The 17,761-nt window shown below is 37.2% G+C and overlaps 1 protein-coding gene across 1 annotated transcript; it reads left to right on the forward strand.

The window, feature by feature from the left end:
- The first annotated feature begins 9,194 nt into the window (after positions 1–9,194).
- LOC117316951 (uncharacterized protein PFB0145c-like) lies at positions 9,195–15,448 on the forward strand. Its single transcript, XM_033871728.1, has 6 exons — positions 9,195–9,218; positions 12,364–12,957; positions 13,222–13,617; positions 13,650–14,111; positions 14,408–14,770; positions 14,867–15,448. The coding sequence occupies exons 1-6, from the start codon at positions 9,195–9,197 to the stop codon at positions 15,446–15,448; spliced, it is 2,421 nt and encodes an 806-aa protein (XP_033727619.1).
- The last annotated feature ends 2,313 nt before the right edge of the window (positions 15,449–17,761 follow it).

The following is a 17,761-nucleotide window of genomic DNA, read 5'->3' on the forward strand; positions in this document are numbered from 1 at the left end:
CACACACTTTGTAGGTTAATAGTTACTCTCACATACCTTATAGGTTAATAGTTACTCTCATATACCTTGTAGGTAAATAGTTACTCTCACATACCTTGTAGGTAAATAGTTACTCTCACATACCTTGTAGGTTAATAGTTACTCCCACACACCTTATAGGTTAACAGTTACTCTCACATACCTTGTAGGTAAATAGTTACTCTTACATACCTTGTAGGTTAATAGTTACTCTCACACACCTTGTAGGTTAATAGTTACTCTCTCACACACCTTATAGGTTAACAGTTACTCTCACATACCTTGTAGGTAAATAGTTACTCTTACATACCTTGTAGGTTAATAGTTACTCTCACACACCTTGTAGGTAAATAGTTACTCTCTCACACACCTTGTAGGTTAATAGTTACTCTCACACACCTCATAGGTTAATAGTTACTCTCACATACCTTGTAGGTAAATAGTTACTCTTACATACCTTGTAGGTTAATAGTTACTCTCACACACCTTGTAGGTTAATAGTTACTCTCACATACCGTGTAGGTTAATAGTTACTCTCACACACCTTGTAGGTTAATAGTTACTCTCACACACCTTGTAGGTAAATAGTTACTCTCACATACCTTGTAGGTTAATAGTTACTCTCACACACCTTGTAGGTTAATAGTTACTCTCACACACCTTGTAGGTTAATAGTTACTCTCACACACCTTGTAGGTTAATAGTTACTCCCACACACCTTATAGGTTAATAGTTACTCTCATATACCTTGTAGGTTAAAAGTTAATATCACATACCTTGTAGGTTAATAGTTACTCTCACACACCTTATAGGTTAATAGTTATTCTCTCATATCTCGCCATGTTGGATAGAGTTTGCCCATGTAAGATAGCTATGTAAGATAAATCTATCTTACATAGCATTTCACGCGCGCGGATTAATCTGCGTTCAAGGGGGACAACTCTCACAACGTCGTCTGCTTGTGTTCACATCCGACAGTCCTTATCGTCGGTGTCGGTTTTGAAACGTTGGACTTAACTATAAAAATACATACATTCTTAGATAAATATATATCATATCAGCAGTAAATCAATAGGGCTACACGGTTAAACGATTAGACATTTCATCTGAGCGAACATATAACTCCGTTACTGTAACAAACAGTTAGACTACGCCTAACGTTACAGGCCTGTTAACAGTTACAGTACAATACAGACTTGCCTACCCGACAGATTTGTCATTTGTCATTAAAAACATGTAAACACACACAATCACCTGGCAATGACAGGAAGTAAAATAAAAGCCATACATAAAAAAATATAAAAAAGAAAATGTCAAACGTCACAACCTATGAAATGGTTCCGTTTGCGTCAGCAGGGGGCCCTGGAATTTGTTTACTCTACGGTACTGTCAGTAACTGTTAGGCCTACTCAGTAACCTGTGTATTTGGAAGTTGGGAATTGGCTCTTAAATGAACGAACATTCGGTAAAAATGACACCCCTCGATGTTCATATAAAAAATATTTATTTCAATTGTAACTCAGAGTCTATATTTGTGTAGAGTAACCATGAAAACTAACTGCCATCCTAGCCTTTCAATATGATCATCGTTAGCCTATCGACTGACCTACCTTCGTCATTCCATCAAGACAACCGGTTAAACACATATAATCCTATGTCACAGAAAAGATCGAATACTCGTATAGAGTCACTGTTCGCTGGTTCACACACGAAGTTGCCAAAATCACAGTGAATTTAAAATTACCAGCCACGAAACATCGCCGCGTCATGGCGATCGAGATCGACATCACTCTCATTGAACTATGAATGGAATTCCAATGACAGTCGTGACGTCATGCAGTGACGTAGTATTTTATAAAAAAAAAATTGACTTGACATTTAAAAGTACAGTGTGTTCTGTGAAATGATTAAATATGTCGAGGTGCAAATCAAATTATATGTGAAGTTGGGAAACTCATTTCAGCGTTGGCTTTCAGTATTGTTGATAGAACTTCTTTTTCTCGGATGTTGACAATTTGATCACGGCCACGTAAAAGTCGGTCAAGTTACGGTAATTTTTATCGGCGAATTGTTCATTCGTTCATCACTTAACCACAAAATGAATGAAATTTGTGTGCAAACACTGTTTGCCAAAAATAGGGTATGATCTTTCAGAATATCACAAGTATATTTAGTAAAAACGTCAAATAAAGAAATTAAAAAATTGAAGAAAATGGATGGCTGAGGGACACTTTCGCCAGAAATTCGGTAATGATATGAGAGAAAAAGACTCTTTCATTATGTGTGTATGTAGGATAGGGATATTCCACCCTCGGGATTACAAAATGTGGTAAAACCCTCGGCAAGCCTCGGGTTTCACCACATTTTGTGACCCCTCGGGTGGAATGTCCCTATCCTACATATACACATATGAAAGAGTCTTATACTCTCACATACCGTGTAGGCTAAAAGTTACTCTCACACACCTTGTAGGTTAATAGTTACTCTCACATACCTTGTAGGTTAATAGTTACTCTCACATACCTTGTAGGTTAATAGTTACTCTCACATACCTTATAGGTTAATAGTTACTCTCACATACCTTGTAGGTTAATAGTTACTCTCACACACCTTGTAGGTTAATAGTTACTCTCAAATACCTTGTAGGTTAATAGTTACTATCACACACCTTGTAGGTTAATAGTTACTCTCTCACACACCTTATAGGTTAACAGTTACTCTCACATACCTTGTAGGTAAATAGTTACTCTTACATACCTTGTAGGTTAATAGTTACTCTCACACACCTTGTAGGTAAATAGTTACTCTCTCACACACCTTGTAGGTTAATAGTTACTCTCACACACCTTATAGGTTAATAGTTACTCTCACATACCTTGTAGGTAAATAGTTACTCTTACATACCTTGTAGGTTAATAGTTACTCTCACACACCTTGTAGGTTAATAGTTACTCTCACATACCGTGTAGGTTAATAGTTACTCTCACACACCTTGTAGGTTAATAGTTACTCTCACACACCTTGTAGGTTAATAGTTACTCTCACATACCTTGTAGGTTAATAGTTACTCTCACACACCTTGTAGGTTAATAGTTACTCTCACACACCTTGTAGGTTAATAGTTACTCTCACACACCTTGTAGGTTAATAGTTACTCCCACACACCTTATAGGTTAATAGTTACTCTCATATACCTTGTAGGTAAATAGTTACTCTCACATACCTTGAAGGTTAATAGTTACTCTCACACACTTTGTAGGTTAATAGTTACTCTCACATACCTTATAGGTTAATAGTTACTCTCACACACCTTGTAGGTTAATAGTTACTCTCACACACCTTGTAGGTTAATAGTTACTCCCACACACCTTATAGGTTAATAGTTACTCTCATATACCTTGTAGGTAAATAGTTACTCTCACATACCTTGAAGGTTAATAGTTACTCTCACACACTTTGTAGGTTAATAGTTACTCTCACATACCTTATAGGTTAATAGTTACTCTCACACACCTTGTAGGTTAATAGTTACTCTCACACACTTTGTAGGTTAATAGTTACTCTCACATACCTTATAGGTTAATAGTTACTCTCATATACCTTGTAGGTAAATAGTTACTCTCACATACCTTGTAGGTAAATAGTTACTCTCACACACCTTGTAGGTTAATAGTTACTCCCACACACCTTATAGGTTAACAGTTACTCTCACATACCTTGTAGGTAAATAGTTACTCTTACATACCTTGTAGGTTAATAGTTACTCTCACACACCTTGTAGGTTAATAGTTACTCTCTCACACACCTTATAGGTTAACAGTTACTCTCACATACCTTGTAGGTAAATAGTTACTCTTACATACCTTGTAGGTTAATAGTTACTCTCACACACCTTGTAGGTAAATAGTTACTCTCTCACACACCTTGTAGGTTAATAGTTACTCTCACACACCTCATAGGTTAATAGTTACTCTCACATACCTTGTAGGTAAATAGTTACTCTTACATACCTTGTAGGTTAATAGTTACTCTCACACACCTTGTAGGTTAATAGTTACTCTCACATACCGTGTAGGTTAATAGTTACTCTCACACACCTTGTAGGTTAATAGTTACTCTCACACACCTTGTAGGTAATAGTTACTCTCACATACCTTGTAGGTTAATAGTTACTCTCACACACCTTGTAGGTTAATAGTTACTCTCACACACCTTGTAGGTTAATAGTTACTCTCACACACCTTGTAGGTTAATAGTTACTCCCACACACCTTATAGGTTAATAGTTACTCTCATATACCTTGTAGGTTAAAAGTTAATATCACATACCTTGTAGGTTAATAGTTACTCTCACACACCTTATAGGTTAATAGTTACTCTCACATACCGTGTAGGCTAAAAGTTACTCTCACACACCTTGTAGGTTAATAGTTACTCTCACATACCTTGTAGGTTAATAGTTACTCTCACATACCTTGTAGGTTAATAGTTACTCTCACATACCTTATAGGTTAATAGTTACTCTCACATACCTTGTAGGTTAATAGTTACTCTCACACACCTTGTAGGTTAATAGTTACTCTCAAATACCTTGTAGGTTAATAGTTACTATCACACACCTTGTAGGTTAATAGTTACTCTCTCACACACCTTATAGGTTAACAGTTACTCTCACATACCTTGTAGGTAAATAGTTACTCTTACATACCTTGTAGGTTAATAGTTACTCTCACACACCTTGTAGGTAAATAGTTACTCTCTCACACACCTTGTAGGTTAATAGTTACTCTCACACACCTTATAGGTTAATAGTTACTCTCACATACCTTGTAGGTAAATAGTTACTCTCACATACCTTGTAGGTTAATAGTTACTCTCACACACCTTGTAGGTTAATAGTTACTCTCACATACCGTGTAGGTTAATAGTTACTCTCACACACCTTGTAGGTTAATAGTTACTCTCACACACCTTGTAGGTAAATAGTTACTCTCACATACCTTGTAGGTTAATAGTTACTCTCACACACCTTGTAGGTTAATAGTTACTCTCACACACCTTGTAGGTTAATAGTTACTCTCACACACCTTGTAGGTTAATAGTTACTCTCACACACCTTATAGGTTAATAGTTACTCTCATATACCTTGTAGGTAAATAGTTACTCTCACATACCTTGAAGGTTAATAGTTACTCTCACACACTTTGTAGGTTAATAGTTACTCTCACATACCTTATAGGTTAATAGTTACTCTCACACACCTTGTAGGTTAATAGTTACTCTCACACACTTTGTAGGTTAATAGTTACTCTCACATACCTTATAGGTTAATAGTTACTCTCATATACCTTGTAGGTAAATAGTTACTCTCACATACCTTGTAGGTAAATAGTTACTCTCACATACCTTGTAGGTTAATAGTTACTCCCACACACCTTATAGGTTAACAGTTACTCTCACATACCTTGTAGGTTAATAGTTACTCTCACACACCTTGTAGGTTAATAGTTACTCTCTCACACACCTTATAGGTTAATAGTTACTCTCACACACCTTGTAGGTAAATAGTTACTCTCACATACCTTGTAGGTTAATAGTTACTCTCACACACCTTGTAGGTTAATAGTTACTCTCACACACCTTGTAGGTTAATAGTTACTCTCACACACCTTGTAGGTAAATAGTTACTCTCACACAACTTGTAGGTTAATATTTACTCTCACACACCTTGTAGGTTAATAGTTACTCTCACACACCTTGTAGGTAAATAGTTACTCTCACACACCTTGTAGGTTAATAGTTACTCTCACACACCTTGTAGGTAAATAGTTACTCTCACACACCTTGTAGGTAAATAGTTACTCTCACACACCTTGTAGGTAAATAGTTACTCTCACACACCTTGTAGGTTAATAGTTACTCTCACACACCTTGTAGGTTAATAATTACTCTCACACACCTTGTAGGTTAATATTTACTCTCACACACCTTATAGGTTAATAGTTACTCTCACATACCTTGTAGGTTAATATTTACTCTCACACACCTTATAGGTTAATATTTACTCTCACACACCTTGTAGGTTAATAGTTACTCTCACACACCTTGTAGGTTAATAGTTACTCTCACACACCTTGTAGGTTAATAGTTACTCTCACACACTTTGTAGGTTAATAGTTACTCTCTCACACACTTTGTAGGTTAATAGTTACTCTCACACACCTTGTAGGTTAATAGTTACTCTCACACACCTTGTAGGTAAATAGTTACTCTCACACAACTTGTAGGTTAATAGTTACTCTCACACACCTTGTAAGTTAATAGTTACTCTCACACACCTTGTAGGTAAATAGTTACTCTCACACACCTTGTAGGTAAATAGTTACTCTCACACACCTTGTAGGTTAATATTTACTCTCACACACCTTGTAGGTTAATAGTTACTCTCACACACCTTGTAGGTAAATAGTTACTCTCACACACCTTGTAGGTAAATAGTTACTCTCACACACCTTGTAGGTAAATAGTTACTCTCACACACCTTGTAGGTTACTATTTACTCTCACACACCTTGTAGGTTAATAGTTACTCTCACACACCTTATAGGTAAATAGTTACTCTCACACACCTTGTAGGTAAATAGTTACTCTCACACCTTGTAGGTTAATAGTTACTCTCACACACCTTGTAGGTAAATAGTTACTCTCACACACCTTGTAGGTAAATAGTTACTCTCACACACCTTGTAGGTTAATAGTTACTCTCACACACCTTGTAGGTAAATAGTTACTCTCACACACCTTGTAGGTTAATAGTTACTCTCACACAACTTGTAGGTAAATAGTTACTCTCAAACACCTTGTAGGTTAATAGTTACTCTCACACACATTGTAGGTTAATAGTTACTCTCACATACCTCGTAGGTTAATAGTTACTCTCACACAACTTGTAGGTTAATAGTTAGTCTCACACACCTTGTAGGTTAATAGTTACTCTCACATACCTCGTAGGTTAATAGTTTCTCCCACACACCTTGTAGGTTAATAGTTACTCTCACACACCTTATAGGTTAATAGTTACTCTCACACCTTGTAGGTTAATAGTTACTCTCACACACCTTGTAGGTTAATAGTTACCCTCACACACACCTTATATGTTAATAGTTACTCTCACCACCTTGTAGGTTAACAGTTACCCTCACACACACCTTATACACAGGCAATTTCACGTGAAAAGGGCAAAAAAGTGAAATTCACATGAAATTCACATGAAATTTTTCACGTGAAATTCATGTGAATTTCACGTGAATTTTTTTCAGGTGAATTTCACGTGAAAAAAATATTCACGTGAAATTCACATGAAAAAATTCATGTGAATTTCACGTGAATTTTTTCACGTTAAATTCACATGAGAAAAAATTCACGTGAAGGAATATTGCCTGTGTAGGTTAATAGCTATTCTCATACATAGTAGGTTAATACATAAATAATAATGCCATTTCCCGCAAAGTACACACTGCTAGTGAAATGTTATTACTGTACGAGCTATCAATCAGTTATAAAAAAGAGTTGTCTTTCTTTAGTCGTCATACCACTGACAAGTTCTTACAATTCCTACAGTACTAACAATTCCTACAATACTTACAACTGCTGTTGGATGTTGTGAAATTGACTAACACCCCATATAATATCACCTTCAGTGATCAGGGAATCGGTCGGTGCTGCAATGGTGGCCGAGTTAAAGATGTTGTCGCCTACAATAAAAAAAACATAAAGTGATATCAACTTAGCCTGTGACTCATCTGGTCACATCAAATAAAATATGGCTCTCAACCTCAGATCTAATGATCAAAATGAGTCATGATACCGCCCAGCTATACAACCAGTAAAATATAGCTCTCAACCTCAGATCTAATGATAAAAGTGGGCAATGATACCGCCCAGCTATACAACCAGTAAAATTTGGCTCTCAACCTCAGATATAATGATAAAAATGAGTCATGATACCGCCCAGCTATACAACCAATAAAATATGGCTCTCAACCTCAGATATAATGATAAAAATGAGTCATGATACCGCCCAGCTATAAAACCAATAAAATATAGCTCTCAACCTCAGATTTAATGATCAAAATGAGTCATGATACCGCCCAGCTATACAACCAATAAAATATAGCTCTCAACCTCAGATATAATGATAAAAATGAGTCATGATACCGCCCAGCTATACAACCAATAAAATATAGCTCACAACCTCAGATATAATGATAAAAATGGGCCGTGATATCGCCCAGCTATACAACAGGTAAAAACCTCACCTATAGCCTCCAACATTTCCTGGTCAATTGTCCGGGCCCCTCCTGCTACCAATTGGTAATGCTGAAACACAATGCATTGATAATATACACAATTAACTTCGGTAACTCGAACTAGGATAATTCGAAAGCCCCATTTAATTCGAATTATGTTCATTCCTGCACCCGGCCCAAGATAAAAATTGGCATTTGCTTGAAATCCTTTCAAAAGTTTGGTTTGTTTGTTTTTCGTTTAACGTCCTAATAACAGCCAATGTCATTTAAGGACGTGCCAGGTTTTGGAGGTGGAGGAAAGCCGGAGTACCCGGAGAAAAACCACCGGCCTACGGTCAGTACCTGGCAACTGCCCCACGTAGGTTCGAACTCGCGACCCAGAGGTGGAGGGCTAGTGCTAAAGTGTCGGGACACCTTAACCACTCGGCCACCGCGACCCCAAAAGGCCCGACATCATGATACCATATCAAACTCTACACATCTCTTTACTCGAATATCTCGATATATTTTTTACTATCCCGATGACTTCGAGTTAACAAAGTTTGACTGTGTATGTTTCATGATGAAGAAAAGAAATAGATCAGAATATTATGTTCGTCTATTAACTAGCTAGCTTTTTTTAAAACGGAACGCATTATTTGAAATTCAAACCTTGGGAGGACCGGTAATGTTGACTATCAATACATTATGACTTTTATAATTTATAATGTCATCGCCTAGTTACCGTATACGATTTTTATTTTATTTTATTTATTTATTTTTTGGTTGAAAGGCGGCCAATTTCACCACCTCGCAGGTAAGTTTTGTAATACTAATCACTATTTTAGCAATTGCTGTGAAGGGACAGATTTTAAAATTTCTTTCCCACAATGCCTAATCTCATAGATAAGCTAGTATGTATCGCAAACCCGTACACGGCTACCGTGTGCTTGCATGATGAAGATCATCAGATTTTTTTTTGTTTATTATTATTTATTTATTTTGTTGTTGTTGTTGTTTTTAGATAATGTTATTTCTTGTATAATTGACTTACATTCATCATTTGTGTAAGGAAGACGGGGGTGGCACTGGTAACATGCAGTCTTGCCTTTCATTTAGGTGCCTGGGAAAGGTATGGGGTCAGATACCTGACCACGCGGGTTTCTCCCGGGTATTCCGGTTTCCTCCCGAATTTAGACCACTCACACTCTTCCATCCCGGCCAACAAGCGTGATTGATATAAGTTATCAGAACTTGTTTCGTAACTGATTCAAATTAAATAACGTTTACATTTTCTATATTTGTCCAACAAAATCATCACAAGAGCACAGAATCTCCACTGTGTCGAAATCGAAACTGGGTTACCCGGATGTCGTATAGAGGTATTTCACAATACGACTTCAATCGACACTGGATACCTAGTATCAAGTTTTAAAATCTAAATGTAAATCATTTTCAGAAAAAAAGATGTTTAAGTATGCCACTAATTCAGGAAGAAATTGAAAATTAAAACACTTTGCATTTGAAGGTAAATTGAGCTGATGCACACAAATATTGGGCAATTTAAGCACATAAATATTTGACATTTTAAGCACACAAATATTGGACATTTTAAGCCCACAAATATTGGACAATTTAAGCACATAAATATTGGACATTTTAAGCCCACAAATATTGGACATTTTAAGCCCACAAATATCGGACATTTTAAGCACACACATATTGGACGTTTTAATTACACAGATACCTGGTAATGCACGTTTTAGCCGAAAATTGTTTACAAGTCACACGAATACACATGTCCAATATCCTTAAAACGCAACTTTCAGTCGTAAAATAAAATGTATTATTACAAATTGGAAAAGGTTTACTTTGGAAAAAATCTAAAAGTTCTGCCTCAAGGCTATATACATGAACTGTTTTAACATGGTCTACTACAGGGAGCATCATTTCATTGTCTACAAAACGTCATCGACCACATCTTCTGTGGCGGTTTCATTAGTTATGTCATGGACCTGATGTTTGGATCTCCAATGGGGAAATTCAATGTGCTATATCATTGGTATAATGAAATAACAGTCACTTGTCATTTATTTCCATGTAGATGTATTTTTAGCTGACAGACCGAGTAAATACGGTGCCATTTCTGTAGGTGACCAAAATTCGAAAATATTTCTTTCCTTGTATAGAGAACTTACTCGTAAGCGTGGCCGACGGAGATTTAGAAATCGGGAGCCTGAAGTTGGTTCCGAGTTCCGAGTTCCGAGTTCCTAGTTCTCGGAACCAGTTCCGAGTTCCGTTTTACTTAAACGGAACTCGGAAATGGTTTCTTGTTTCATTTATTTTAAACGGAACTGGGAGCAAAGACCAAGTCCGGTAGAGTTTATACCTGACTGATAAGTGTCCCTACACTCATTGACATATCATTTCTTTTCAGATTCGAGTCTTGTAATAAGATAAAGTACGTAGAGTATTTTCTTTAAGGAATTTGGAAACTAATTCCTGGTTCCGTTTTTCTTAAACGGAACTCGGAAATGGTTCCGAGTTCCGTTTTACTTAAACGGAACTCGGAACTCGGAACCAACTTCAGGCTCCAGATGGAGTAGGTATACTGTTCCAAACTCACAGTGTGCCTACTCTCTTAAGTTCTTGTGGTGACGTGGATAGTGGAGTCATGGCGTTTGGGATTGAGAGGCTTGGTTATTTAAGGTGGCATGGTTATATACATGCATATCCTATTGACTAACTAGTATTAAGGAGTCTATGTAACTTCCGGTTTTATGTGTTGCTGTCTTTTCCCCCGCAATATTATTCTGAACAAGGAGGACTCTAGTGATACGTTATAAGGTCGGATTAATTTAGGTCTACATCCCGACGGGATCTCTTCAATAGTAACACATCCCTATATAGCATGGTTTTCAGCCTTATATGAAATATCTTCCAGTTATATGATACATTGGAGAAGATCTCAGTGATTGATGACCAGAGAGAGGTACAGTACTATAACCGGGTAACAAGAGGTTTATAACCGGGTAGCCTCACAGAGTTACGATAACCGGGTAACCATAGTTACGTAAACCGGGTAACCATAGTTACGATAACCGGGTAAACAGAGGTTTATAACCGGGTAACCTCCAAGAGTTACGATAACCGGGAAACCATAGTTACTATAACCGGGTAACCAGAGTTACGTTGACCGGGTAACCAGAGGTACATTAACCAGGTAACCAGAGGTACTATAACCGGGTAACCAGAGGTACTATAACCGGGTAACAAAAGGTACTATAACTGGGTAACCAGAGGTTTATAACCGGGTAACCATAGTTACTATTACCGGGTAACCAGAGGTTTATAACCAGGTAACCATAGTTACTATTACCGGGTAACCAGAGATACTATAACCGGTTAACCAGAGGTACTATAACCGGGTAACCAGAGGAACGATAACCGGGTAACCAAAGTTACTATTACCGGGTAACCAGACGTACTATAACCATATAACCAGAGTTACGATAACCGGGTAACAAGAGGAACTATAACCGGGTAACCATAGTTACTATAACCAGGTAACCAGAGATACTATAACCGGATAACCAGAGGTACTATAACCGGATAACCAGAGGTACTATAACTGGGTAACCATAGTTACTATAACCGGGTAACCAATGGTACTATTACCGGGTAACCAATGGTACTATAACCGGATAACCAGAGGTTTATAACCGGATAACCATAGTTACAATAACCGGATAACCAGAGGTTTATTACCAGGTAACTAGAGGAACTATAACCGGGTAACTGCAGTTACGATAACTGGGTAACCAGGGAAGCGGTAACCGGGTAACCAGAGTATAGAGTATCCGTATAGGGGAAGAGATATTACTCACGCCCTCAAGATAGGGAAATATAATTTAGTCACACACTCAAGGTAGAAAAAGATTAAATTAGTCACACACTCAAGGAAGAAGAAGAATCTATAAGTCACGCCATCAAGGTAGGGAAATATAAGATAAGTCACACACTCAAGGTAGAGAAGATCATATAAATCACACACTCAAGGTGGAGGAAGATCATATAAGTCACACACTCAAGGTAGAGGAAGATCATATAAATCACACACTCAAGGTGGAGGAAGATCGTATAAATCACACACTCAAGGTAGAGGAAGATCATATAAATCACACACTCAAGGTAGAGGAAGATCATATAAGTCACACACTCAAGGTAGAGGAAGATCGTATAAATCACACACTCAAGGTGGAGGAAGATCGTATAAATCACACACTCAAGGTGGAGGAAGATCATATAAATCACACACTCAAGGTGGAGGAAGATCATATAAATCACACACTCAAGGTAGAGGAAGATCATATAAATCACACACTCAAGGTAGAGGAAGATCATATAAGTCACACACTCAAGGTAGAGGAAGATCATATAAATCACACACTCAAGGTGGAGGAAGATCGTATAAATCACACACTCAAGGTAGAGGAAGATCATATAAATCACACACTCAAGGTGGAGGAAGATCATATAAATCACACACTCAAGGTAGAGGAAGATCATATAAATCACACACTCAAGGTGGAGGAAGATCATATAAATCACACACTCAAGGTAGAGGAAGATCATATAAATCACACACTCAAGGTAGAGGAAGATCATATAAATCACACACTCAAGGTGGAGGAAGATCATATAAATCACACACTCTAGGTAGAGGAAGATCATATAAGTCACACACTCAAGGTAGAGGAAGATCATATAAATCACACACTCTAGGTAGAGGAAGATCATATAAGTCACACACTCAAGGTAGAGGGAGATTCTCTTAGTCACACACTCAAGGTAGAGGGAGATCATATAAGTCACACACTCAAGGTAGAGGAAGATCATATAAATCACACACTCTAGGTAGAGGAAGATCATATAAGTCACACACTCAAGGTAGAGGAAGATCATATAAATCACACACTCAAGGTGGAGGAAGATCGTATAAATCACACACTCAAGGTAGAGGAAGATCATATAAATCACACACTCAAGGTGGAGGAAGATCGTATAAATCACACACTCAAGGTAGAGGAAGATCATATAAATCACACACTCAAGGTGGAGGAAGATCATATAAATCACACACTCAAGGTAGAGGAAGATCATATAAATCACACACTCAAGGTAGAGGAAGATCATATAAATCACACACTCAAGGTAGAGGAAGATCATATAAATCACACACTCAAGGTGGAGGAAGATCATATAAATCACACACTCAAGGTAGAGGAAGATCATATAAGTCACACACTCAAGGTAGAGAAGATCATATAAATCACACACTCAAGGTAGAGGAAGATCATATAAGTCACACACTCAAGGTAGAGGAAGATCATATAAATCACACACTCAAGGTAGAGGAAGATCATATAAATCACACACTCAAGGTAGAGGAAGATCATATAAATCACACACTCAAGGTAGAGGAAGATCATATAAATCACACACTCAAGGTAGAGGAAGATCATATAAGTCACACACTCAAGGTAGAGGAAGATCATATAAATCACACACTCAAGGTAGAGGAAGATCATATAAATCACACACTCAAGGTAGAGGAAGATCATATAAATCACACACTCAAGGTGGAGGAAGATCATATAAATCACACACTCAAGGTAGAGGAAGATCATATAAATCACACACTCAAGGTGGAGGAAGATCATATAAATCACACACTCAAGGTAGAGGAAGATCATATAAGTCACACACTCAAGGTAGAGGAAGATCATATAAATCACACACTCAAGGTAGAGGAAGATCATATAAATCACACACTCAAGGTGGAGGAAGATCATATAAATCACACACTCAAGGTGGAGGAAGATCATATAAATCACACACTCTAGGTAGAGGAAGATCATATAAGTCACACACTCAAGGTAGAGGAAGATCATATAAATCACACACTCAAGGTAGAGGAAGATCATATAAATCACACACTCAAGGTGGAGGAAGATCATATAAATCACACACTCAAGGTAGAGGAAGATCATATAAGTCACACACTCAAGGTAGAGAAGATCATATAAATCACACACTCAAGGTAGAGGAAGATCATATAAGTCACACACTCAAGGTAGAGGAAGATCATATAAATCACACACTCAAGGTAGAGGAAGATCATATAAATCACACACTCAAGGTAGAGGAAGATCATATAAATCACACACTCAAGGTAGAGGAAGATCATATAAATCACACACTCAAGGTAGAGGAAGATCATATAAGTCACACACTCAAGGTAGAGGAAGATCATATAAATCACACACTCAAGGTAGAGGAAGATCATATAAATCACACACTCAAGGTAGAGGAAGATCATATAAATCACACACTCAAGGTGGAGGAAGATCATATAAATCACACACTCAAGGTAGAGGAAGATCATATAAGTCACACACTCAAGGTAGAGAAGATCATATAAATCACACACTCAAGGTAGAGAAGATCGTATAAATCACACACTCAAGGTAGAGAAGATCATATAAATCACACACTCAAGGTAGAGGAAGATCATATAAGTCACACACTCAAGGTGGAGGAAGATCGTATAAATCACACACTCAAGGTAGAGGAAGATCATATAAATCACACACTCAAGGTAGAGGAAGATCGTATAAATCACACACTCAAGGTGGAGGAAGATCATATAAATCACACACTCAAGGTGGAGGAAGATCATATAAATCACACACTCAAGGTAGAGGAAGATCGTATAAATCACACACTCAAGGTAGAGGAAGATCATATAAATCACACACTCAAGGTAGAGGAAGATCATATAAATCACACACTCAAGGTAGAGGAAGATCGTATAAATCACACACTCAAGGTGGAGGAAGATCGTATAAATCACACACTCAAGGTAGAGGAAGATCGTATAAATCACACACTCAAGGTAGAGGAAGATCGTATAAATCACACACTCAAGGTGGAGGAAGATCGTATAAATCACACACTCAAGGTAGAGGAAGATCATATAAATCACACACTCAAGGTGGAGGAAGATCGTATAAATCACACACTCAAGGTAGAGGAAGATCATATAAGTCACCGGGTAACCAGATGTACTATAATCGGGTAACCAGAGTTACGATAACCGGGTAACCATAGGTACCGGTTAACTAGAGTCACGATAACCGGGACACCAAATTTATGATAATCGGGTAACCAGTGTTACGACAACCGGGTAACCAGGGTTATGACAACCGGGCAACCAGGGTTACGATTTCGCTACAGTGAGGCTTTAATTACTACGTAAAAACTAACGTTTTATTATCTAGGAAATTGCCTGATAAAAGAGACTAATTTCTGTAAAGTATAGTAGCTGGTAACTTTTCAAATCAGATATTGTGCGAAAGAAATATGATTATGTAACTTCAATATGTATATCCTTGAATTCTGTCTTTTCATCACCCCCAATGGCTGCTAAGGGGGATCAATATGACAAACTTACTGGCGAGCTGGTAAAAATGGCCTCCTTTCCAACCCTAAAATAGTACCTTTTTATGTATACATTAATCGGGTGAAGCACGCAGGTTCCTCGGTATCATAGTTGTTTAATTCTCATTTGGCATCCTTGGTCTATTTAAGGTAAAATTAAATCAGCATTTGTTTCTTCTAGCTAGGATTTTTCGGAATAGCCGTATACTATTCTTTTGATCCCGGATATGACGCGACAGGTGGCGTTACTGGTCAAGATGATGTACATGTATGTGATTGGTTAATGTAGCGATAAATGCAAAATGCAGATATTCAGTTAAAAACGAAACAAGGTTAAGATTTAATGCAAGCTAAATAAATGGATGTATCTTTTTAAATGACACATTAATAAAATTATATTCCTGATCCAAATGCAGTCTTATTTTCACCAAAAATGATTCAAACTGACATAATTTTGTTATCACTGCTGAAACGCATTAGTTCGTTAATCAATTTCACCAGCAGTTTTACATTATAACCAACAGCATTAAAACTATGCCGTTTATCTTTTTAAAAGATATTTCTTGTTTTAAAATGTCATCTGAACTATATCTGTACTTAGGGTCTTCTACAGCTGATGGGACATCCATTTTTTTAATCACGTGCCAGCACGTGAGTTTAGTATATTTTTTTTAAATATAAATAGTAGTTGTTCAAGGACAGATCGGTAATAAATTGTTTAATGAGGTATATGATACGGAATATTAATTACTGATTCATTAATTATAGTAATCACGACTCTCTATTTGCATAATATTTAACCCGGAACCAAAGGGGAATCAATTAGTTGTTTTCTGCGAGATATGTGACACGTGTCCAATTATACATCATCACTCTAGTTCTGACGTCATCCCATAAAAATTCAACAACATACATACATACAAAGTAAATAAAATATTTACATTTGCTCCGTATTTCCCCATTGACACAATGCTAAGAAGCAGTTGCCACCATACGCCTATAACACCCAGTGCCTCAGGCTTTAACACCCAGTGGGTCATGTGACATTAAAAAAGGCGGGATTTTTTGTTTTGTTTGTTCAGTTTTTCTCAAAGTGGATGGAAATGGTAAGACAATGTAAATATAAGAATTGAACAGTGGTTTTAATGTTGCCCACCATACATCTTGCTGCCATATCGCCTATAACAACATTAAAACCGCTGTTCATTGCTTAAATAACATATATTTCTTTAGCCCGAATATCCTCTGGCCCTGACACCATGTCTGGAATAGGCCAGAGAAAACACGGGCTTGTATTTCATCTATACTGTAGATTACGAAAAATGCGTTCATTCTGCTTTAAATAATGTGGAATTTTTAATCATATTGCGTAATTGATTAGATCGTTAAACCGTTTTCTACATTATAATTTGTGAATATACATAGTAAGTAAGAGAAGAATAATGGTACAGTGTATACATATCTGTACGGGACAATTGGATTTGAGTCTGTATATATTATGACGTAGAGAATTGACGACACATTGTATACATATCTGTACGGGACAATTGGATTTGAGTCTGTATATATTATGACGTAGAAAATTGATGACACATTGTATACATATAGTTCTGTATCTATAAGATAAGTGAATAAGAACCTGTATATATTTTTACGTAAGGAATCATCGAGATTATTACCTATTGTATCAGGAAACTTTTTTCACCTTTACATTTGAGACAACTCTGTTTTTACCTGTTTATCTTTTCCACTCTCCGTCTCAGACTCGATATTTTGTCGGAGGGCCAAATTCCCGCCTCCGTTTTGACCAATACTAGCTATAAGGTCACCTTCTAGACTCCGGACAGTTTCCCAGCGGTCAACTGACACAGACTGCATTCTTTGGCCGATACCGTTTGATTGTATAGATTGGGCATGTCCCGATCCATTTCCCCCAGCGGTCTTGACACCATGA

The sequence above is a fragment of the Pecten maximus genome, chromosome 18 (genome assembly GCF_902652985.1).
Source record: "Pecten maximus chromosome 18, xPecMax1.1, whole genome shotgun sequence".
Lineage (NCBI taxonomy): Eukaryota > Metazoa > Mollusca > Bivalvia > Pectinida > Pectinidae > Pecten > Pecten maximus.

What these genes read in the sequence shown, in the direction of transcription:
- LOC117316951 (XM_033871728.1), top strand. Translation starts at nt 9,195, where the DNA reads ATGCCTAATCTCATAGATAAGCTA. An exon ending in CTAATCTCATAGATAAGCTA is followed by an intron (nt 9,219 to 12,363) that starts GTATGTATCGCA and finishes CACACACTCAAG; the next exon opens with GTGGAGGAAGATCATATAAG. An exon ending in ATATAAGTCACACACTCAAG is followed by an intron (nt 14,771 to 14,866) that starts GTAGAGAAGATC and finishes CACACACTCAAG; the next exon opens with GTAGAGGAAGATCATATAAG.